Source organism: Oryx dammah, unplaced genomic scaffold (genome assembly GCF_014754425.2).
Source record: "Oryx dammah isolate SB20612 unplaced genomic scaffold, SCBI_Odam_1.1 HiC_scaffold_28, whole genome shotgun sequence".
NCBI lineage: Eukaryota > Metazoa > Chordata > Mammalia > Artiodactyla > Bovidae > Oryx > Oryx dammah.
The window spans coordinates 113,110,077-113,134,374 of record NW_024070212.1 but is presented as its reverse complement, the minus strand read 5'-3'; the positions used below and the strand labels follow the sequence as shown (position 1 = coordinate 113,134,374).

Genomic DNA, 24,298 nt, shown 5'->3' with positions numbered 1-24,298 from the left:
TACCCCCAGGTACGAGCTGTGCATGTACCCACATGGATGAGCTGTGCGTGTACCCCCATGTACGAGCTGTGTGTGTACCCCCAGGTACCAGCTGTGCATGTACCCCCAGGTACGAGCTGTGCGTGTACCCACATGGATGAGCTGTATGTGTACCCATGTGCACGTACACACATCCCAGGAACTGACTGCTGGGCATCCATCGTCACCAAGCCATCACATTACAGGGAATTTTCTAAACTTTCCTTCCCACTTTTCCACTGCAAAATCATCTTTTAATTCTTTTGTAAAGAAGTTCAAAATTCAATTACAAGAAGCCAATGGACCATACAGGAAAGTAACGCCCAACAGGAAAACACATTCCAAAGCTGCAGTTAAATCCAGCCGAGGAGAAAAGGACTCCTCGCTGCTTGTTTGGGAAACCTGTGACATAAATGTATATATTTAATTAACATCTGAAGGATTTTAAAAATTCTATTAACGTCTCAGCTGTGCAATTCAACGGGATACTCCTAATTCATATTGAGCTGCCATTAACGTTCCTTTTTATTGCTTCTGGAGAGTCAGAAAAGAGCGAATTCAAAGTTAAATTAGTGTTAATATACCACAGAAAATAACCAAGGGGAAAGAAAGTTGAAGATATCTTTGGGGGTAAAATATCAGTACTTCGGGGGAAAATGTGTGGCTTTGTTTGCCAAGTTTCGGACAGTTTTCTTGGCAATAATGAGGTGCATGCAGACCCAGGAGGGCGGCCATCAGGGCGGCCACACCAGGAGGGCGGCCATCAGGGAGGGTGTCAACAGGGGCCCCAGGGAAGCCACCCCAGGACATCATGACCTGGGGACATTGAAGGAGCAACCACAGCTAAGTCTCCATCGCTTGGTGGCATGAGAAACTGTGAGCACGATGATTTTCTGACAGATTTATTTTATTATGAGAAAGATCTGAGACTCGTCCTCCTTAATAACTGTGCTGACAAGTGACAACTCCACTCCATTACTTTTCAATGGGAACATTACTCACGCAATATTGAAAATGGAGAAACATTTTCATGTGCTTTTCAAATCTGAGATGATATATGAAATGAGCAGACTTCGTGGTGTCCAGTGCGGCAATGAGAAGCTAATGAAATCCGGTTTTAAAGGGTGTGACATGGCGCTGCTGATATATGTGTATATAGACTTTTTAATATTAAAGGGAGTGGTGTCATGGGGTATGAGGAGAAAAGTTCCCATGACTTAAACCCAGATCAGGGACTGCAATGAGCCCACGGGCTCCATAGAAGACAGGCTTCTCTGATGATGCTAAGAAGCTGACATTATTTACTGAGCACCTACTAAGAGCCAGGCACTGTGCACTTGATTCTTTAGGATGCTAGAAGCTTGGAATGAGGTACCAGGAAACGGAACAAGCAACACACAGCAAGTTGTGGAAGAATGTAAAACGTAATGGTTAACCTTTGGGCTCGGAGGGAAATAAATAGAGCTTTATCAATTCCTTGTCATGAACTTTAGTTAAAGAATCAGGGGCTCGCTTTTCTCTTTAATTAATTAACCATTTAATTAATAACCTGCGGTAAGAGCTATGTAACAGCTCTTACATAAGTTCTCTTTTCCCTGTGTCTCAGTTCATGAGAAACCTGGAATTTGAGGTTTCTATCTGTAAACGAGATTTGAAGCTCACAGGGATGACATTTAAAATTGTTTCAAATCAATAGAGACCACTAATGGTACTTTGGAATTTTGAGAATTCTGAATTTCTAAATATGGAAATCTGTCTTCATTATTCTCTATTAATCAGATTAATTAACAAAACAAACATTAAAAAAAAAATTAACATCTTCCTCAAGGCAGCACATCTGTCTCCACAGCCACTCTGTCGGCAGAGAATTCCAGATTCCACAGGAAGCAGGATCAGGAACTAAACTCCACTTCTGATCACATACCCTGAGATGAATGAGGGGGAAACTGAGGGGAAACTTCCCCGCCAAAATGCAGCAGAAATTCCCGATGACTCTCACACTTGGGTGGAGAGAACCGTCAAACTAAAGTTTCATGGACAGAGTGGTGATAATTTGTTAGGCAGAAGGGTTTACTGTCTCTCCATTCTATAGGGACTTTTGGTATAGCAGTCTGTGATATATATCATAAAATGGAAATCCAACAGCCAAACTAAACCAGACTCGTTGGACATGAAACACCGCAGCACGCACAGATTCCCAGGGAGGCCTCCTGTTACTTCTGCCAGCCCCGAGACTACACCACCCACAGCACAGCCTCACAATGCCACTCAAATGGCTCGGCGAAAGCGTCAGATCCAGAGCGGCCCTGGGTACCGCTGCTGGGGGGCCAGGAGTGAGTGTGCAAGGCACCCGCCTGGCACACCACCGGAACCCTAACAGGAGTTTATCACTCCCAACACAGAAAGCCACGGGGAGCCGGGAGAGCGACCGCAGAGCCTCTGCACACAGTGAACGCAGCAGAAAGGAAGGCTAGGATAAACCTCATCACCCCCTCCTTCGTCAGAGACACGTTCAGCTGCCCCTCGGGTGATAAAGGAAGCTGTGAGGGGCACCCCACCAGCGGCCTGCTCCCGAGAACAAGGAGCAGCAGGGCCAAGCGCCCTCGCTATCACACCGAGACCCGCCTTCCCCTCTCCAACCGATGAGGGAGTCCAAGACTGCTGGGGCACACTGTCACAGGATCCTCGCTCCCTGCCCTGCAGAAGACAAAATACCATTCAAACAGGTCTATTTATACTATCAATTCCGCTGCCTTATTTTTACAGAGAGTCTCTATGAACTGGGTAATGGCTTTTCACAATCTTTGGTTACTGGGTATGCTTGGCTCTGTTCTGGGGTGTCGGCATTATATGGCAAGCTTTGAGAAATAAGCATGTAAGTGCCATCAGGATTATAAATGGTCCACTGGACAATTTGCGGACATGTAGAGGAGTGAGTTTAAGCCGTGGACACAGATAACAGACACTGCATCCAAAAGAATGCCGATCCCCGGATGGGGGGTGTGGGGGTAGGGGAATGGATATTCTGGAGGTGCACTCTTTATCTATGATGGGGTTATTTCTAGAAGAAGTAGCAGCAGCAGTGGCAGAAAAATGTTCGCAGTCTATGAGCTGCAGGGTGAGTATATGCATGTGTTTTTAAATTCCTGTATGTTTGAAAATACTTCCTAATAAAATATTTGAACCACATGTTAATAAATCAGGGTTATGAAACTACTCATCCTAAGAGCATATATTACAGAACCAGGAATTTGATGGATATAGCCTTTAAATATTGTTTTCAAAATTTTTTTTCCAAAGAAATAAGCAAGATACGCTACCATTCAGCTTTTTTATTAGTGACTGATGGTTCCTACTGCCAACAGAACACAAAACTTGCTACTGTAGGAGAGGTCTGCAAGTTCGTAGCCTTTCGTAAAAGGTGTGTGTGTGTGATTTCTTTTTGCTCAGATTTTGGCTTATTTTTACATGTGTTGTGTATACAGACAGAAGCATCTGGGACTAAAGAACGTTAGCCCAGGGTGGCACACTACAGGTCACTTTACAAAATTTATAAGCACGGTGTTTGCAGACTGGTGTGTGTACTACTTAATTAACGCTGGCCTCTTTAGGAGGATCTTTGTAAGTAAAGAAGACGAAGCTCTTTCATCTGGGCATTACCGTCCCCAGCCTGAGTGGGTTTTTATTCACTAAGATTGGTTGATGTAGGGCACTTCCATCCTCCTAATACACATTTTTCAATAAATACACTTTTTGTTAATTGAAGCCAGTGATTACTAACAATCGCCAGGGATGAGGAGGTTATGACATTTTACATATTTAAGAATTGGAGAAAACCGGTAACAAGGAGAATCTAGTTTCTTAATTGGCCACGATTTCTAAATCAATTTGCCTCTTGTCATTCCCTGGGTGACGCTGACATCTAGTGGAGTTATCACTTCTGAGATCTTCAGCGTGCAACGCCCACCCGTCACCATCACCATCAGCGCCGGCGCTTTGTTCAGTGTCAAAGCTGGCAGTGATGAAGATACAGGTTTTCAGTCTTCTCCTTCAATGCCATGATGCAAACCCGCCGTGAAGGTAGCTTCTTCAAGACCCCAATTCCTGTTCCCACTAGTAATAACAGTGCAATGGATTCAGCTTCTGAAAGGGTTTACTCTCAGGCCACTTTCCAACACGGAGAGACCAAGCCTCGATCCTGCCCTGGTTCACAGGCAGACCCTCGCCTCCATCACCAGCTGCAGTAATTACGACATGATCAATGGGGATTTCCAGTCACCATAAGGACAGGTCTACACTGCTTCTGGCCCTGCCCCACCCAGCCTGGACAGCTAGCCGCTGTCTGGGTGCCTGGACTCAGTGTATACACGTGTGCACAGCTCCAACTGTGCGGAGGCGGAGGTCCCATCCCTTTGCTCTCCTCTGGGCAGGCAGCACCCCCATCCCAGTCCACCTCCTCTTGAACCCAGGTTGACTCTGACGACACCCACGCCTTATGGAAAACAAATCTGGCCGTGTAGACAGTGGCAGGGAAGTGCAGGCTTATCACCCGAGTTACTGTTCATCTGCTTCTTCCTGCCTCAAATGTGTCTCCCTTGGCAGGTACCCAGTGGGCAGGGCTCAGGACACTACTTTCCAGCACCTTCAGACCCCAGAGGTGCCCATATAGGTGTGGGATGGGATGTGCTGGAGCAGCCCCATTTCAGAGACTTCCCAGCTTCTCGCCTCTTACCTCGAAGACAGACCAAAGCCAATGACCGAGAAAGGTGACGCTGAGGAGGTGTCGTGAGCCTGGGTGTCCCGTCCTCCCACCATGCCCTAGAAGTGGCAAGCACACAGAAGATGCCCTGACCCACGCTCCAGGGCTCTTCCTCCCCGCTATGCTGGAGTCCCGCTCATGGCCCACCCGCCCTCTCTGCACCTGCAGCAGCGGGCTCCTCCTCAGGTCCATGGAGCCCTGGGTCGATCCACAGCCTGTTCTCCGAGGTGAGCCCGCCTCACCTGGAAGCCCCCACCTGGGTGTGCACGCGTGTGACAGGTGGATGGATGAGCCACGAGTGCTGTTTAGGTGCCTGCTGCTATTCTCAGCGTGTCTGAAGAGATTCCACAGTACAGCGTCTTGCAGTGGATGTCTTTAAGCATATCGGGTATGTACCTGCATTTTGCACACACCTAAGCACCTCCCTCCCAATCTACAGCCACTTTTGCATCACTCCATAACAGTGGGGTGGTGAGGTAAAAATGAAAGCAAAGGACTCATCACTCCTACAGGGAATCTTCCTAGCAACCTCTCTGCAACTACTGTTGTTTCCAGTTCAGAGAGGTTGAGCTCCTTGCCCAAGGTCACACAGCCCCAGGCAGTAGAGGCCAGGGGCTGAGCCTGTCTGATCCTCATTCTGGCCCTCCAACAGCAGCGCCTGCCAGAACTCGCACGGCATGGGGCAAGGAGCCAGGGAAGGGAATAGCTGTGAGGAGGGAGTGTGTGCTGTCGGCAACAGACCTCAGCAACAAAGACCATCTGATGGGTCAACTGCCGTGGACACGGTGGAGAGGGCCAGGGGATCGGCTGTGCCCGGTGCCCTCCTCCGCCATGGAGAACGCCATCTCTAGGGACTTCCGTGGCAGTCCAGTAATTAAGATTCCACACTTCCAATACAGGGGGCGCAGGTTTGCTCCCTGTCCGGGGAACTAAGATGCCACGTGCTGTGCCACCAAAAAAACAAACAAAAAAACCCTGCCATCTCCAAATCAGGGCAGTGGATCAGATAACAGACTCGTGGCCACCTCTGTAGAAGCCTCCTTTAGCTCGAGCCAGGAAATACTGAACTTCTTTGCACCAAAGTCAGTAATAATCAATCAAGAAAAAGTGTCAGTCACTCAGTCGTGTCAGACTCTTCGAGACCCCATGGACTGTAGCCCCTGCCAGGCTCCTCTGTCCATGGGATTCTCCAGGCAAGAATACTGGAGTGGGTTGCCATTCCCTTCTCCAGGGGATCTTCCTGACCCAGAGACCAACCAAGAGGAGAAATCACACTGCTGGAAACAGGGCACCCTGACGCTGTATGCTAGAGTTGAACAACTTTCTAAGACATGTCAAATTTCCATTTCTAAGAAAAGACACTGGACGCTGGAGACATCCTCTTTGTGCAGCTGGCCTGTGCACTGTGGAATGTTGAACTCCTCTGTGGCTGGTACCCAGACTAGAACTCTGCATGACCACGCCCACCCTCCACCCCCACCTAGCTGAGACAACTCAGACCTTCTCCAGAAACTGCTAAATTTCTGGCAGAGCAAAAGCATCTGGATGAGAAGCCTTGGTTTGAAAGCTTGTATACTCGTAATGCACAGACCTAGTCCCAGGAGGGAAAGTGTTCTTCTCAAGTCAAATGACTCCAGCCACGCATGGCAGTAGCTGTGCCCTGAGTTCTGAATCTGGAGTTCTGGGCTCAGCTGCAAAGCCTTCTCCACCATTGATTGGTAATGCCTGCTGTGTGTAAGGGAATGGACAGGGTGGCCGTGCCTTTGTGTCCTCTGCTGTTAAGGGGACAGCCCAACTGCTCAGGGAGCTTTTAAAAAACTACACACGCTTGATTCCCACTCACAGATTCCAAGCTCATAAACCTGAGCCCTGAGAGCTGATGTCCACCAGAGCCCTGCAAATGGTTCTGAAGAAAATTTCAAGTGCACAGGCTCGTGTCTGTGAGCCTCCACAGACCCCGAGGAAGTCCTCAGGGCTGCAGCCTAAGGAGCAGGGGGTTTGTCCACCTATAGGGCTTAGACATCTCATCTTGAAGGCTGGATGCGCACGTGTGGGGAATCCTGGCAGAGTCTGTATCTAACGGGAGACCAAGAGAGTCGCAGGACCAGGGACACCTTTATACAAACCCCTGGCTCTTCGTTTCTGACTCCCTGCAACTGAGCAAGTCCCAGCTTGCTCAGCACCTGCACCTCAGCTTCCCACAATATTCTGAGACACCCACGGAACTCAGCACCCTTCCTGCTTATTTGGTTCGGACACGACTCCTGTCCCTGACCACCTGGCGGCCAGAGGACCACTCGGTGACCGTCTCGGGACCCAAGCTCCGAGCCCCAAGCACCGAGCCCCGGGGGACACTCACGGTGAAGAGGTTGGACCGGCGCTTGGACTGCTTGCGGACGGGCGTGGGCGTGTTGGCCGCGGGCGGCACGTCGATGCGGAGCTCCTTCTGGCTGGTGCTCGGCGTGGACGGCACGGAGGAGGAGTAGTCGCTCAGGCTCCCGCCACCATTACTCGTCTGCAATGATCCGAAGCCAAGGCTGTGTTAGGGACACGCTCCGGGAGTCTCACTCACCACCTGCGTGGGACTGTAACCCACGGGCCGGCAAGTCATACGCAGCAGGTGCAGCCGGACGGGTGGGCCGGCTTCTCCCACTGGCTGGTGGCATCGGCATGAAGGACTCTTGGTGTCCTTCTAGAAGAGAGCGATCAGCTCAGCATCATTTCAGCTAAGAAAAGGGACTGAAGGCAGGGAAGTCTCTTTCGTTTAATTTTTCTTGAGAGTGAAAATGTAATTATTTTCTATTTCCTCTGAAAAAGGAAGGGACTGGTTGAACTGAGTGGTTTCCGTGGTCCCTTCACTGCGCTAGATTAGAGGCAGAAAGAGCAAAGTTGTGCCCCAGAGGACCAGAACTCACATTTTGAAAATGACCTCTTAGAGGGAAAAATTGGGAGACTGGGATTGACATATACACACTACTATATATAAAAAAGATGACTAATAAGTATAGCATAGCACAAGGTATAATACTCAATACTCTGTAATGGCCTATATGGAAAAAGAATCTAAGAGAGAAGGGACATATGTATTAGTACATGTATAAATGACACTCTGCTGTACAGCAGAGACCGATGCAATACTGTAAATAAATTATATTCCCCCCAAAAAATAGTTTTAAAAAAAGAAAATGACCTCTTGGAAATGTGGATGCATCTGGAAGATACTTCAAAATTCAGAGAGAATTACAGATGCCAGTGGTGGGGACGTTAACAGACTTCATGGTACCTTGACAGTACCTTGACAGTACCTTGATGGTACCTTTGTAGGGCCCTACTGTAAACGCACCTCCCTTCTCCTCAAGGAACCAAACAGAGGATGCCTAACCTTCTCACTAAATCTGTTTAAAAAGTTATCAACATAACACCTGTCTGAGAAATGTAAACTGAAGACAGGACAGCAGGCAAGGATAAGCCAACAGTTCCTCTCTGGGATTTTGGTTAGGTTCCTCAAAGTGACTTATATATGATTTGCTTCCAAATAAACAGCAAAATGTTGTAATAGAAAGATACTAGTGGGACTTCTCTGGCAGTCCACAGCTTAAGACTTCACCTTCCGGTGCAGGGGTGTAGGTTCAATCCTTCTTCGAAAAGCTAAGTTCCAACATGCACACACGTGGCAAAAAAAAAAAAAAAAACCCACAAAATATAAAACAGGGGAAGCATTATTGTAACATTCAACAAAGACTTAACAAAAAAGTTACTAGTTTCCATAGGGCATAAGGGAAAAGCGGATTCCAACCCAGAACTGCTACCATCTTGAAGCATATTGTGGGATGAGCCAATGAGATTTACCTACAACTGCTCAGCCTACAAGCAGACGAGAACGAGGACCAACTCGGGGTCATTTAAATCAACAGCAGAGACAGCGTGGAGACGGGAGCATTAAAGACTGATTCCCATAAAAACCACTGGGCCCCAGCAGCTTCTGAAGGAGAGGTTATGTCAGTTACAGACATGCTGTTATTTGCAAAGTTGAAACAAACAGGAAATCCACCTTGGAGCTGGCTGAGCACCCTCTTTGGCAGGCGTGTCCTCCCGGGCTCGCACCTGCCTTCCAGCCCAGCCTCTCAGGGGCCCAACATACCTGGCTGATGTGCACGGCGGACACCTGTGCGGAGCAGACGGACGAGTGGCTGGGCGAGTTGGGGAGGGACTTGCAGGGACCTATGGACAGCTGTTGCTTCTTCCTCGTGGCGACAATCTTCTGAGCAACTGTGGGCAAGGAGACAGAGGAGGTTTCTGTAGGCTGCTCTCCAAACCCAGGGCACAAGGCAGAGGCCCAGGTCTGTCCCCATCACCCACTGTCTTCTGGGCCCACGGTTCACATAATTCCCGACTTTCAGTGGGGCACAGGATGACCAGGAGAGGCACACCACTCCCTGAGGCTTCCCCTGGTCCGTCGTCCTGCCCCCCAGCTACATGTGGCCACACGACCAAGTTCTGGCCAATAGGATGTCAGCAGGAGGGTCACGTGGCAGCATCCCAGACGCACCCTCAAGAGAGATGCCTTTGGCCTATCTCTCCCTCATGACCTTTTCCTTCTGGCTGCATAAAAGGCACATATGTTGGCTGCAGCCCTGGTAGTGACCTTGGGGGGTAGAAGCCACACTTGATGCGACATGAGCCCTTGCCAGCCCTGTTGCAGACTGCCTCAGAAGCTTTATAGGTAAGCCACAAAAAATACACATCTATCTTGTTTAAATCATTCTAATGATTTTTCCCCCCAATTACTTGCAGCAAAAATCATCCTAAATAAGACAGGGGAATTTAAACCAAATCCTTTTGGAAACGAAAAAAATCTATTTTATTTATTTATTTTTTATTTTTATTTTTGCATAGCCTAAAGAATTACTCTCAACTCTACAAGCGACTGCATAGAATTATATTCAAGGACATGTAATTATCTCAAAGATTTTTTAAAATTTAAATATACAGCTACACACATTGAGAGTTTATCTTAATCAATACAAATCTAAATTCCACCAGTCATAACTTCTGGCAAATAGGCTGGCTGATAAAGCATACTGGTTTTAATTGGAAAGGAAGTCAAGGATTAGAAAACTCTTCCTACACCAATAGGTGTCAGTACAGGAGAATAACTGCAGGTTTTATTTGAATAGATGTGTGTCTTTGGGGATGAGCTGTAATTAAGTTCAATGATATTCAATCCTTGTCTTTGCCCAGAGAGTGGCTATTTTTAAAGACACCCATGCAAAGGAACACACACTGTCCCCGGCAGCAGGTTACGACACAGGAGCACACACAGTGGCCGCGGATCATTTCTTGTCCAAATGAATACAGTGTTAATAAGGAGCTGATTTGTCCACAGCTCACGGCTTTCGTGTAAATGAATGATAGTATAAATATGATTAAGTGAAAATGCAATATATAAAAAATGGCTCACAGAGATGAAACAGCAGCCTCATTAGTTACATCCCACCTCCGATAGGCCTCTTATCATCCTGAAAGGATGATATCAATTAATTTATCTTCCCATAGTGTATTGATCATAACCTTCATCAGCTAATCATGTTTAAATTACAGAGGAATATCGCAACACTTTGTCATTTCAAAGCCATTGGCGTATTGATCTGGGGTCTTTGAAGATGTACATCAGAATATTTTAAAAATCATTATGTGAACTCGAAAGTAAAACCCAAGAACAGATTCCAGCACCTGCAAAGCAAGTGCTATAGAGGTAAGCTGAGATTCCAAGACCAGAAGTTAAATAACTTACAATCACGGTTGTCAGGGTGACTGCCAATTTACTTCCATTAGAAACACAAAAATAAAGAACTTCTTTTATTTTGATGATCAACTCTAACACATTTTTATTCTCCTCCTGACCTCAGAGCTACTATTCAGTTGGATGACCATACAGGATTTCATCTTAAATCTCGCAGAAAAAGCATAAACATCAGAATTAAACAGGACAAAAGTATTTGGACAACTCTATAGACATTCTCTAACACCACGGTTCAAAAGCATCAATTCTTCAGCGCTCAGCCTTCTTCACAGTCCAACTCTCACATCCATACATGACCATAGGAAAAACCATAGGCTTGACTAGACGGACCTTAGTCGGCAAAGTAATGTCTCTGCTTTTGAATGTACTATCTAGGTTGGTCATAACTTTCCTTCCAAGGAGTAAGCGTCTTTTAATTTCATGGCTGCAATCAACATCTGCAGTGATTTTGGAGCCCCCCAAAATAAAGTCTGACACTGTTTCTACTGTTTCCCCATCTATTTCCCATGAACTGATGGGACCAGATGCCATGATCTTCGTTTTCTGAATGTTCAGCTTTAAGCCAACTTTTTCACTCTCCTCTTTCACTTTCATCAAGAGGCTTTTTAGCTCCTCTTCATTTTCTGCCATAAGGGTGGTGTCATCTGCATATCTGAGGTTATTGATATTTCTCCCGGCAATCTTGATTCCAGCTTGTGCTTCTTCCAGTCCAGAGTTTCTCATGATGTACTCTGCATAGAAGTTAAATAAGCAGGGTGACAATATACAGCCTTGATGTACTTCTTTTCCTATTTGGAACCAGTCTGTTGTTCCATGTCCATTTCTAACTGTTGCTTCCTGACCTGCATACAGATTTCTCAAGAGCCAGGTTAGGTGGTCTGGTATTCCCATCTCTTTCAGAATTTTCCACATTTTATTGTGATCCACACAGTCAAAGGCTTTGGAATAGTCAATAAAGCAGAAATAGATGTTTTTCTGGAACTCTCTTGCTTTTTCCATGATCCAGCAGATGTGGGCAATTTGATCTCTGGTTCCTCTGCCTTTTCTAAAACCAGCTTGAACATCAGGGATCTCACGGTTCACGTATTGCTGAAGTCTGGCTTGGAGAATTTTAAACATTACTTTACTAGCATGTGAGATGAGTGCAATTGTGCGGTAGTTTGAGCATTCTTTGGCATTGCCTTTCTTTGGAATTGGAATGAAAACTGATCTTTTCCAGTCCTGTGGCCACTGCTGAGTTTTCCAAATTTGCTGGCATATTGAGTGCAGCACTTTCACAGTATCATCTTTCAGGATTTGAAACAGCTCAACTGGAATGCCATCACCTCCACTAGCTTTGTTCGTAGTGATGCTTTCTAAGGCCCACTTGACTTCACATTCCAAGATGTCTGGCTCTAGATTAGTGATCACATCATCATGATTATCTGAGTCATGAAGATCTTTTTTGTACAGTTCTTCCGTGTATTCTTGCCACCTCTTCTTAATATCTTCTGCTTCTGTTAGATCCATACCATTTCTGTCCTTTATCGAGCCAATCTTTGCATGAAATGTTCCCTTGGTATCTCTAATTTTCTTGAAGAGATCTCTAGTCTTTCCCATTCTGTTGTTTTCCTCTATTTCTTTGCATTGATCACTGAAGAAGGCTTTCTTATCTCTTCTTGCTATTCTTTGGAACTCTGCATTCAGATGCTTATATCTTTCCTTTTCTCCTTTGCTTTTCGCCTCTCTTCTTTTCACAGCTATTTGTAAGCCCTCCCCCGACAGCCATTTTGCTTTTTGGCATTTCTTTTCCATGGGGATGGTCTTGATCCCTGTCTCCTGTACAATGTCACAAACCTCATTCCATAGTTCATCAGGCACTCTATCTATCAGATCTAGATCCTTTAATCTATTTCTCACTTCCACTGTATAATCATAAGGAATTTGATTTAGGTCATATCTGAATGGTCTAGCAGTTTTCCCTACTTTCTTCAATTTAAGTCTGAATTTGGCAATAAGGAGTTCATGATCTGAGCCACAGTCAGCTCCCAGTCTTGTTGGACTGCAAGGAGATCCAACCAGTCCATTCTGAAGGAGATCAGCCCTGGGATTTCTTTGGAAGGAATGATGCTAAAGCTGAAACTCCAGTACTTTGGCCACCTCATGCGAAGAGTTGACTCATTGGAAAAGACTCTGATGCTGGGAGGGTTTGGGGGCAGGAGGAGAAGGGGACGACCGAGGATGAGATGGCTGGATGGCATCACGGACTCGATGGACGTGAGTGTGAGTGAACTCCGGGAGATGGTGATGGACAGGGAGGCCTGGCGTGCTGCGATTCATGGGGTCGCAAAGAGTCGGACACGACTGAGCGACTGAACTGAACTGAATAGACATTCTCAGTAAGTGTTTTATACTCTAAGGGGGAGAGTTGAGAAACTTTCTAAAACAAGTCAAATACATTATTAAAATCCTCATTTTATGACACTCCGAATGGAAAAGAATTTTCTCTCCTCCCCACACGGAGGCTAGAAAGAGCAAGTCCACGGGCAGAGAGAACCTTTACTCATGAAGACTCCTACATGGGGACTGAAAGGGCCATGCAAAGCGTGAACCACACACTAAGTACTAAGGTTCTTCTGTCCATGGAATTACTGCTTTGCCACATTTATAACAGAATATGAAGTCACAGCCTCTAATAACTCATAGCATGGTTTTAAGCCTAACTAGAACTTTTAGTCCTATTTGTTTTATTTCGCCATTATTTTTATCTCTACCCACAAATGGAAGCAAGGAAGTGAGTTACAAATATTTTGTACTAAAATACATATCCTGCATCAGAAATACAGGATAACCCATAACAGTGGGGGACACTTCGTCGGGGGCAATGGGAGTGTCTGACTCAAGAAGGACGAGGAGACACAGTGACTGTTTTGTAAGGCGGAGCTGCCTTCTTTTTCACAGTGAAAAGCCTCCTGCCCACTGCAGCCACAGAGCTGGGCTGGGCCGCGTGCGTGGATGAGGCCCCCTCCCCAGTAACAGCTCAACGGAAATGGGGCCCCAGAGCAGGGAGGCTCTGTTCTGTAACTACAGTCATCAACTGCGCCTGATATCCAGAACATTTAAAGGTCAGTCGACTTAAAACATGAATCTTACTTACCCCTCAGATTACACTGGCTGGGTAATGTTTATAATCACTGAGTTTTTGCCTGCGTTTAATCACTCCACAAGTGAATGTTACATATTTTATATAAATACATGCAGTTCAGTTCAGTCGCTCAGTCGTGTCCGACTCTTTGCGACCCCATGAATCACAGCACACCAGGCCTCCCTGTTCATCACCATCTCCGGGAGTTCACTCAGACTCACCTCCATCGAGTCCGTGATGCCATCTAGCCATCTCATCCTCTGTCGTCCCCTTCTCCTCCTGCCCCCAAACCCTCCCAGCATCAGAGTCTTTTCCAATGAGTCAACTTTTCGCATGAGGTGGCCAAAGTACTGGAGCTTCAGCTTTAGCATCATTCCTTCCAAAGAAATCCCAGGGCTGATCTCCTTCAGAATGGACTGGTTGGATCTCCTTGCAGTCCAAGGGACTCTCAAGAGTCTTCTCCAACCCCACAGTTTAAAAGCATCAATTCTTCGGCACTCAGCCTTCTTCACAGTCCAACTCTCACATCCATAAATGACCACAGGAAAAACCATAGCCTTGACTAGACGGACCTTAGTCGGCAAAGTAATATCTCTGCTTTTGAATATACTATCTAGGTTGGTCATAACTTTTCTTCCAAGGAGTAAGCGTCTTTTAGCTTCATGGCTGTAGTCACCATCTGCAGTGATTTTGGAGCCCCCCAAAATAAAGTCTGACACTGTTTCCACTGTTTCCCCGTCTATTTCCCATGAAGTGATAGGACCGGATGACATGATCTTCGTTTTCTGAATGTTCAGCTTTAGGCCAACTTTTCCACTCTCCTCTTTCACTTTCATCAAGAGGCTTTTTAGCTCCTCTTCACTTTCTGCCATAAGGGTGGTGTCATCTGCATATCTGAGGTTATTCATATTTCTTCTGGCAATCTTGATTCCAGGTTGTGTTTCTTCCAGTCCAGCGTTTCTCATGATGTAATGAATGAATAAAACAGAAACACAGTCACTTGAGCTGACTTAAAAGGATCTGGACTCTTTATCATCAAGCTGTGATGTTTTGCCAGTTTTGGTGCCATGCTTTTGTATAAAGCTGCCACAGGAGCTAAGCTGAAGTCTGAACTGCTGTCGGGGGCAGACCCTGAAAACGTTTGCTCCTTTTCCAGGTGGTGTTGCTGTTCAGTCGCTGAGTCGTGTCTGACTCTCTGCGACTGCATGCACAGCAGCGCGGCGCCAGACGCTAACCAGTTTCATTAACCTGGTATTCTGACAGTAGTGCTTGGCTCTGTCTGAAAAGTCGCTTCCTCGGGACTAATACACAACGTGATAAACATCATCAACACGGCTCTTGTTACAGATGAAAGTTATTAACAGAGTAGATTCTAGGAGCTCTCATCAAAGGAAGCTATGTTTCCATTTCTCTAATGTTTATCCACATGAGATGGTGGATGTTCACTAAACTTACTGTGATATCATTTCATGATGCGAGTTGAATCGCTGCACTATACACCTTATATGGTGTGTCAGTTATAGCTCAGTAAAACTGGAAGGGAGAAAATACTAAATACACTCAAATATAAACAAATGAGTGAGTAGGTATCATTCTCTCCACAATTTTGAAGTTTTATTTGGGTGATAGATACCCTTTAAATGTATCCATAATCTCACTGTAGAAACTTCAAAAATAAGGAAGCAACTTCCACGGCCTGGGAGAGGCCTGAGTGGCTTACTGGGGGCTGGCAGTGGCCCCTTCTCGACCTGCGTGATGACCTTGAGATCTTTATTTTTCAGTTGTGCCCTTGATTATACTTTCATAAATATATTTCTCCTCTTCAATTAAAAAGAAGTTGATTCAAGAACTGAAGGAACCAGAAAAAGTGAGTTATACATTTACTTTCTCCACAGATTTTGAATTTTCTATTGGAGAGATGATAAATGACACCCTTTAATTAGTGTATAAAAATAAGACTCTCGGATAGCTCCCAAATAAGACCTCATTAAAACCTGGCCTAATGCCCAATTTCTGCTTCTCCTGGTTCTCAAATCATTCGCACTGAAGGAGGAGCATAAAGAATGAGTCTGGTCCCCTCAAGGGAGTCAGGTCCACCACTCACCAGGATCTGGGGGGCATCCTCCTCTCCTCCCGCCTCCCCCTTCTGTCCCTCCCCCACCACCTTTGACCCTTACACCTGAACAACGGGCCAGGAGGTCGCGCATCCTGTCTGCTGCTGTTTAGTCCCTAAGTCGTCTCTGACTCTTTGCAGCCCCGTGGACTGTAGCCCGCCAGGCTCCTCTGTCCATGGGATTCTCCAGGCAAGAATACTGGAGTGGGTTGCCATTTCCCTTCTCCAGGGGATCTTCCCAACCCAGGGACAGAACGCGGGTCTCCTGCATTGCAGGAAGATTCTTTACCATGGGTCACCAGGGAAGCCCTGAGCATCCTGTCTACTAACCCATTTAACCCTCACAGTCCCATTTCACAGATGAGGAAAACAAGGCAGGGGGAGCCATCGGCAGAGCAGGGGTGCAGATGCAGTCCGTCTGCCTCCAGGAGTGCTCGCAACACCGCCGCGCCAAACCCCGGCGCTCCCAGGAGAGGCCTGTGTACCCTTCCGCCCTGTGCCGCACAGACTCTCCCTGACGCCCCCTCCTTGTGCTGACCACTGCAACCCGGCTTCCGTCTCTGTGCCCTTGGTTGGAACCTGCCATTGCCAAGGTTGCTGGTGACCAGCTGGAGGCCCGGTCACCTCCTGCTTGACCTCGGGGCAGCCCTGGGCGCCACTGACTGTTCCTCCTCCCCTGACACCGACTCTCAAGGGCTCCTCTCTGGCAGAACCTCTCGCGCAGCCTCCTTTGATGGACGTTGGGTGCTTTGAGGCTTCCTTCTTCGGCCGTTTTCTCTTCTGGCCAAGGGCTCCCAAATCCATGCAGCCTTGCTCCGTGTCCTTCCTGCTTCAGGGACCGTGGATCCAACGACTGACTCCACACTCCCGCTCCGGATGCACCCCGACTTCCACGTGGCCCAGCCTGGGTCTCACGCCATCTCCCAGCTCTAACTGTACCATCACCTGCGACGCCAGGGCAGGGACAGAGGAGCCGGAAGAGATGGATTCTTCCACCGGAATTTCTCGTAAATTCATTTTCACGACCACTGCTTGGACCCTAACTCCACCCACCCGTGGCCGACTCCTCAGGCGGCCTCCGAAGCCGTCCCTCATCACTGCCGCCACAGAACACACTACAGGCGGCCTCGTGAGGCTCTCCCCAGCCCGCTTCCACTAACAGGCCTGCAACACGCCCCGTACCACACTGATGTCAGAGCTGAAAGTTCTCAGCAAAACGGGGCTCTCCACTCCCGTTATTACTTCCCACGGAGCCAGGGACCCACAGCCCCACCTCTTTTGACCTCTTCCCAAGCCCTCCTGCAAAGGCCCGACCCACTTAAGTGACTGAAGTGGCCACCAGCTTGGGACAGGCTGTCCCTTCTCCACCCCTGCAATCAGGAGCTGTGTGCTCGGAGCTTGGGGGCAAGGCGAGGGCTCCCCCGATGCCTGGAACCAAGTCAGTCTGGTTCTGGTTTTCACAGAAGAAAACCCAGATAAGCGTTATTGCCTGGTACAGCTTTACCCATAACAAGGAATCATCTGACCCTCGGGGATCTTACCTCTTAATTGGCTCAGAACCCCAGAGGGGACAGGAGGGAATCCCAACTCGACGCGACCACCTTCCAGCCTCGCGGCCACTGCCATGCCAGACAGAACCCACCACCCCTCCCACAACACACTACACAAGCGGCCACCACAGCCCAGACCTCATGGTCAGCTCCTCCTCAGAATTCGAACCGCGAGCGTCACCTCTCCTAGGTAACCTGTCCTCTCTCAGCATGAGGTTCCTCCAGGGGGACCCTGCACCCCAAATGCCCAGAGGTGCTAGTGTTTTACCTGGGCCTTAACTGAGCACCAATGAATGTTTACACACACACACACACACACACACACATGCACGCACATAGGGGCAGAGCAGTCAGGGCCATGATGAAGGCTGCAATTCTGCTTCTCAGCCCTGAATCCCTAGTGCCTGGGCATAGGAACTGCTCCTCCCCAACCCAACACGTGATCACTCACATCAGGTCCTGGCCTCAAGCTCTCTACTTACAGGACAAGGCCCCTGGACAGGGGTGTCTCTAACACTCCCCTTGAATGGTACCACCCGATGTCTGCAACATCCATAATTAAGCACCTAATTCAGTTCAATCGCTCAGTTGTGTCTGACTCTTTGCGATCTCATGGACTGCAGCACGCCACGCCTCCCTGTTCATCACCAACTCGTGGAGCCTACCCAAACGCATGTCCATTGAGTCGGTGACGCCATCCATCCATCTCATCCTCTGTCGACCCCTTCTCCTCCTGCCCTCCATCTTTCCCAGCATCAGGGACTTTTCAAATGAGACAGCTCTTCGCGTCAGGTGGCCAAAGTATTGGAGTTTCAGCTTCAACATCAGTCCTTCCAATGAACACTCAGGACTGATTTCCTTTAGGATGGACTGGTTGGATCTCCTTGCAGTCCAAGGGATTCTCAAGAGTCTTCTCCAACACCACAGTTAAGCACTTAAGCTTTTTAAAATTTCATTAGCCATGATGACATTTTTGGCATAGTTCAGTGAGTGCTAGCAAATGTAATCCACAAGATATCTTCTCCCCTTTGAACGATTTACTGGAATCGATCAATTAACAGGAATGTTGGAAGCACCACCTTGGGGCCCAGAGAAGGAAGGGAAGGCAGGGGACGGGTGTGTGACCTGGTCTCTCACCTCTCGGAGCTCCAAGCCGGGAGCAATGTGCTTGGCGCCTCAACCGGAGCTCCAAGGTTCTGGTGGAGACAGGAGCACTGAGAACCGCTCAAACACGGGGCTGGGCGGTCCCTCTTGCCCCATCCGTTCTTCACTCTACTTACGAGATCCTACAACCCCACCAGCTCCCTGTCCAGGTCCCAGGGGAGCAGCGGCTTCTCCATCAGGCAACCCTCTCACCTGCCTTTCCCCAGTTCCCCAAGTGTGCAGGAGACTTAACTCTTCAAGTGTGTAAGGATCTGCTCTCGGACGGCCCCCACCACTACCCTCTGAGCAACGTCAGCTTCCGCGGTGCGGACACTGCTGTAGGGGCAGTGTGGCCCCCGTGTTTGGGCTGCGCTGGGGAGCGGGTGAGTCCGGGGCCCAGGGGAGCTGGGGGCCACAGCCCAGCAGAGCACTGCAGGAGCAGGAACGGCTGACCGACATCTGAAGCCACCGTCGGATGCAACTGGAGACCGAGTGTGAACCCGGCCAAACCTGAGCCAGGGGGCGGTCTTCGGCTACTGGGAAAAGCGACGCAGGTTGTTGAGACCAGGAAGGGTGAGAGCGCTGAGTGAACAATGTTAGATGGGAATTGAAGTATGAATGATAGATCTATTACGGGACTGTTTCAATGTTTATAACAGGCACACTTATAAAAACCAACTAGCGTGAGATTATCCTTCAATTAAAAAATTTTTTTAAAAATCAGTGTGAGACTCTAATTTTTACTCCGCAAAAATATTTTAAAAGCACAGTTTGAGGTTGGGGGTTCATTGCTGTTGTTGTTCAGTAGCTCAGTCATGTCTGCCTCTTTGTGACCCCATGGAGGGCAGCATGCCAGGCTTCCCCGTCCTTCACTATTTCTCAGAGCTTGCTCAGATTCTTGTCCTTCGAGTTGGTGATGCCATCCAGCCATTTCATGCTCTGCCTTCCCCTTCTCCTCCTGCCCTCAGTCTTTCCCAGCTTCAGGGTCTTTTCCAATGAGTCAGCTCTTTGCATCAGGTGGCCAAAGTACTGGAGCTTCAGCTTCAGCATCAGTCCTTCCAATGGATATTCAGGGTGGATTTTCTTTAGGATTGACTGGTTTGATTTATTTGCATTCCAAGGGACTCTCAAGAGTCTTCTCCAGCACCACAGTTGAAAAGCATCAATTCTTTGGTCCTGCTTACAAGGAGAGAAAATGCTCCCCAGACTTCATAATAACAGGCCAGACTTATGTGAGTTTGGGGGCTGATTTTGTCTCAATTTTGTGGTGCAGAAGTTAGTTTGAACCACACCTTCATGCAAGAGCCAGACTGAAAGTGAAAGTGAAGTCGCTCAGTCGTGTCCGACTCTTGGCGACCCCATGGACTGTAGTCTACCAGGCTTCTCTGTCCATGGGATTTTCCAGGCAAGAGTACTGGAGTGGGTTGCCATTTCCTTCTCCAGGGGATATTCCTGACCCAGGGATCGGACCCAGGTCTCCCGCATTGCAGGCAGACGCTTTACCCTCTGAGCCATCAGGGAACCACACCTTCATGCAAGAGCCAGACTGAAGTAAAACAGAAATATCTCTGGAAGAGGTGCTCTTAATCCAGGTCTCAGAATTCCCTGAGACAAAGACCACTGATCACGAGCTCACGACCAAAATAAACTTAGAAGTGAAGTCACAGGATACGTGAGCAGACAAGGCACGAGGAAGGCTGACTGAGCCCAGACGACAAACAGCAAATCCAAACCTGCCGGCACAGTGATGGACTTGTGGGGGAGAAACGAGAATAGGAACGCAGCCCTTCTGCTGCTTTGCATCTAGGATCATTGACACCATCTTTCTAAAGCCCATATATATCCGTTAATGTGCAGAATTGGTGTTTCTCTTTCTGATTTACTTCACTCTGTATAACAGGCTCCAGTTTCATGCACCTCATTAGAACCGACTCAAATGCATCCCTTTGTTATAGCTGAGTAATACTCCACTGTGTATGTACCACAACTTCCTCATCCACTTGTCTTCTGATGGGGGGACACATGTGCGCCCGTGACAGATTCATTCTTTGGCACTCTGTCTTCTTTATGGTCCAACTCTCACATCTGTACGTAAACACTGGAAATCCCATAGTTTTGACTAAATGGACCTTTGTCAGCAAAGTGATGTCTCTGCTTTATAATATGCTATCTAGGTTGGTCACAGCTTTCCTTCCAAGAAGCAAGCGTCTTTTAATTTCATGGCTGCAGTTTATACCATTGTCTTATTTCTATCTTTGGTGCTACCACCCAGAGGTAACATTGACTGCCTTTGCATTGAAAGGCTCTTCTGTTAGAACCTTGTAGGGCTTACCAGGCAAATCCTGAACAAATAATGAAAACCACCAGGGGTTGTAAATTTTCCAGTAACAAATAAAAGGTCCCCCTAATGTCTCAACTCAGTTTTAAATTACAGTTTGAGGGATCATTAAACGATCCTGTTAATTAAGTAGAAATTAATTACCAAATTATCCGTGTAGTTCTGAATTTGTGACTTAGGAATTAAAAAAAAGTTCGAAGTGAAAATTTTTCTCAACTCTGAAAGTTAATGAATGTTAAAGGTGGGTATTCTGTGTTGTTGGTAATCCTATCCCCATCTCCTAGACGAGTTTTCATCTAATCTAAGTTTTGAGTACAGAGGGAGCTATGCCAGAAAAACTAGCAAAAGGAAAAAGAGAGAGGGAGGTGGAGTGCGGAAGGAGCGACCTCGAAGGCCTCTTGGGCTGTGTGCTGCCTGGTGACAACCAGTGAACCACACGGGCCCACAGCCGTGCCTGGCCCACACGTCTCTGGAAATCCTACCACACTTGCTGCCAGCTGGCAAGTACAGTCAGCTCATGTTCTAAGACGATGGGCCAGCTTCACGGGCCTCCGGACACCTCTGCAAACACTAGACAGGATGCTTCGCTTACTTTCCAAGGTCAATGTGTACCTGACCTTCAACCAGCACTCCCCATCTGGGTCAACAAATGAAATGATGGCTCACCAGTGGGGATGGAGTGGGGACGTCAAGAGGAGGGAGGCGGAGCAGCAGCTTAGAAGGGAAAATGGAAACACAGGGGTAAGAATCCCATATGCAAAGAAGAGTGACGTGTGTAGACTGGGTCCTTCAGACAACAGGAGCCGCCGAAACTATTCGTGGGCAAGTGACGAGAACCACACTTTGAAAGGACACCCGGTCCACGTGGTTTAGAAGAGGCGGGTGACTTCTATCTGGGCAGTGGAGACAGGAAGCATATGGGTGTGTGTGGACATGATGAGGGGAGGGGGAGGGGGCTGTGACCGAGCTGCCACGGTCTTCACTCAGGATGCCGGCTCTGGGACATTCTGGTTTGATAGATACCCTTGGTGTGTAGTCGCTCAGTCCTATCCGACTCTTTGTGATCCCATGGACTGTAGCCCACCAGGCGCCTCTGTCCATGGGATTTTCCAGGCCAGAATGCTGGAGTGGATTGCCATTTCCTTCTCCAGGGGATCTTGCCTACCCAGGCGCCTCCTGCACCATCAGGTGGGTTCCCTACCACTGAGCCACCAGGGAGGCCTGTCTACCCTTACCCAAGATTAATATTTTCAAGGGAAATGGAATTCTAGGCTGATTACACATCATTTGATGATTTGAAGTGGCCAAAAGGTATTCTTCTAAGGAGACATGAGCTCAGGGATGTAACGTCAGCTAAACGCCCAGAGTTTAAAAACTTTCAGAGCAGGTTTGGACATTTAACCTCTTCTAAGGTATAGTTCCTAAATCTGAGTTTGCCGATCTTCCTCAAGGAGACCAGCGCTCCTGTTCTTTGCTGTGTGTTAGGTCTTCCTGTCGGCAGAGCGACCCACCAGGAGAAAGTCATCATCCTTGTTCTAGCAGAGCTTTCAGCTTTTGTGCCACTACCTTTAAAACCACCAACCGCTCTGTCTGGAACCAACTTGACCCCTTCCAAAGCATCCTTCGCACGGACACCTTGCGTGTGACCTCAGTCGCTCAGTTGCGTCCGACTCTTTGCCGCCCCATGATCCGTAGCCTGTCAGGCTCCTCTGCCCATGAGCTTCTCCAGGCAAGAACCCTGGAGTGGGTTGCCATTTCCTCCTCCAACAGATACATTATCACTCTAAAAACAGGCCTGGCCTAATCATGTCCATGTTTCAACCGAACAAACTATAAAGCCTCAGAATAGTTTTCTAATTATAACAAGTATTATTAAGGAAGGAAACATTCCTTGTGACTGAACAGATCATAAAACGAATACAGGGGTGTAGGGAAAACAAACAAAAAAAAAACGCTCTCCTGTGCTTTGCTTTTTGGTTCCTTGTCAGTGAAAACCTAGCAAGAAGCTCTGCCAGGAGCCCCTGTGCCCTGAGCGAGTCTTCAAGAGAAAGTGTTTGGTGGTGGACATCCTTTGATGACTTACTCTGTGGACCCCAGCACAAAATATGTCGTTTCTATGACACTTTATAAAACATCATTTTAGACCGGACACTTTATTAAAAAAAAAAAAACCTTTAGACCAAGATCAGTTCAGTTCAGTTCAGTTGCTCAGTCATGTCCAACTCTTTGCGACCCCATGAATCGCAGCACGCCAGGCCTCCCTGTCCATCACCATCTCCTGGAGTTCACTCAGACTCACATCCGTCAAGTCAGTGATGCCATCCAGCCATCTCATCATCATCTTTCGTCCCCTTTTCCTCCTGCCCCCAATCCTTCCCAGCAAGATAGGTCTTGGTAAAAAAAAAAAAGTCAAACTTGCTTTAATTTCTTCTGGTGAAGCTTTCAGGCTTCCCATGAAGTAATGAAGTCTGAATTCCTAATCTGAGATTCTGTTCTTGTCTGTATTCTTTTTATCTCGTTGTATTAAAACAAATTTATCTTCATTTATGTCGCAATTACCTATTAGGGTTGTTAATTTGCTGGAAATGAAGCTATTGTTTAATTGCTCCTATTAATCGGGGGATTTAAATGCCGACTGTAATAAACAGTTACCTTCAGGACGGAGCAAAGTCATGGCTCCTGACATTAATTTCACAATTTCACAACGAGGAGAAATTTTTACCGTGTCCCCGGCAGCTGGATTTCCTCTGTCCTCACAGAGATCATGCAAGAACATAACACTTTTAGAAACTCAAACTGAAATAAATATGGTCTATGCAGTGTGTTTTACACGTGTATCCAAGTCTGATGTAAAGTTATTATTTGTGACAAGGTGGACATCAAGTCATCCCGTCGGACACCACGTCCCACTTTTTTGCGTTTCTTCAGAGCACACTGTCCCTTTAAACCAAGCCCCAAAGTGGAGCTGCCAACAGCAAGCTTTGGGTCCCAACTGCCCCACGTGCTGGTCTGGGGGGCAGTGGGCCACAGGACGCTGACTGCCTGCTGGGATTCTAGGCCCCAAAGGACACAGGATCCCTGTGTCCACACCCAGAGGACTACGAACATTCACTTTATAGAAAATGTTTCAACACACGCAACACCATGCTGCCAAATGTCCTGCAGCTGGTTTTGCCCGCGGCCAGTCTGCCTGGGGCTGGAATCAGCATTTCTCCGCGAGAAAGAAGGCAGGCATGCCTCACAGCCCCGCCTGGACTGCCCCCAGCTTTGCAGCCCCAGCTCCAGCGGCCCCACGTGCCCTCAGGGTGCCCAGCCAGATGGTCCGTTCGGGACATGCTGACGTGCTCTGCTGACACCGAGGAGTCCTCCAGCCCCTCCGCCCACCCTCCCTCCCCTGGGGACCGTGAGCTGGGATTCCAGGCTCCGAAGGACACAGGTCCTTCTCCAGCC

General features: G+C 47.8%; 1 protein-coding gene across 4 annotated transcripts in view; it reads right to left on the bottom strand.

Moving 5' to 3' along the window:
• AGAP1 (ArfGAP with GTPase domain, ankyrin repeat and PH domain 1) overlaps positions 1–24,298 on the bottom strand; it is a 576,216-nt gene that overhangs the window by 284,380 nt on the left and 267,538 nt on the right. For all 4 annotated transcript variants that reach the window (XM_040231824.1, XM_040231822.1, XM_040231820.1 and 1 more), the window contains 2 exons: positions 8,919–9,046; positions 7,137–7,292 (listed from right to left, as the gene is read on the bottom strand). In XM_040231824.1, the coding sequence (XP_040087758.1) occupies positions 7,137–7,292; positions 8,919–9,046 (284 nt within the window). The remainder of the gene's footprint in view (positions 1–7,136; positions 7,293–8,918; positions 9,047–24,298) is intronic.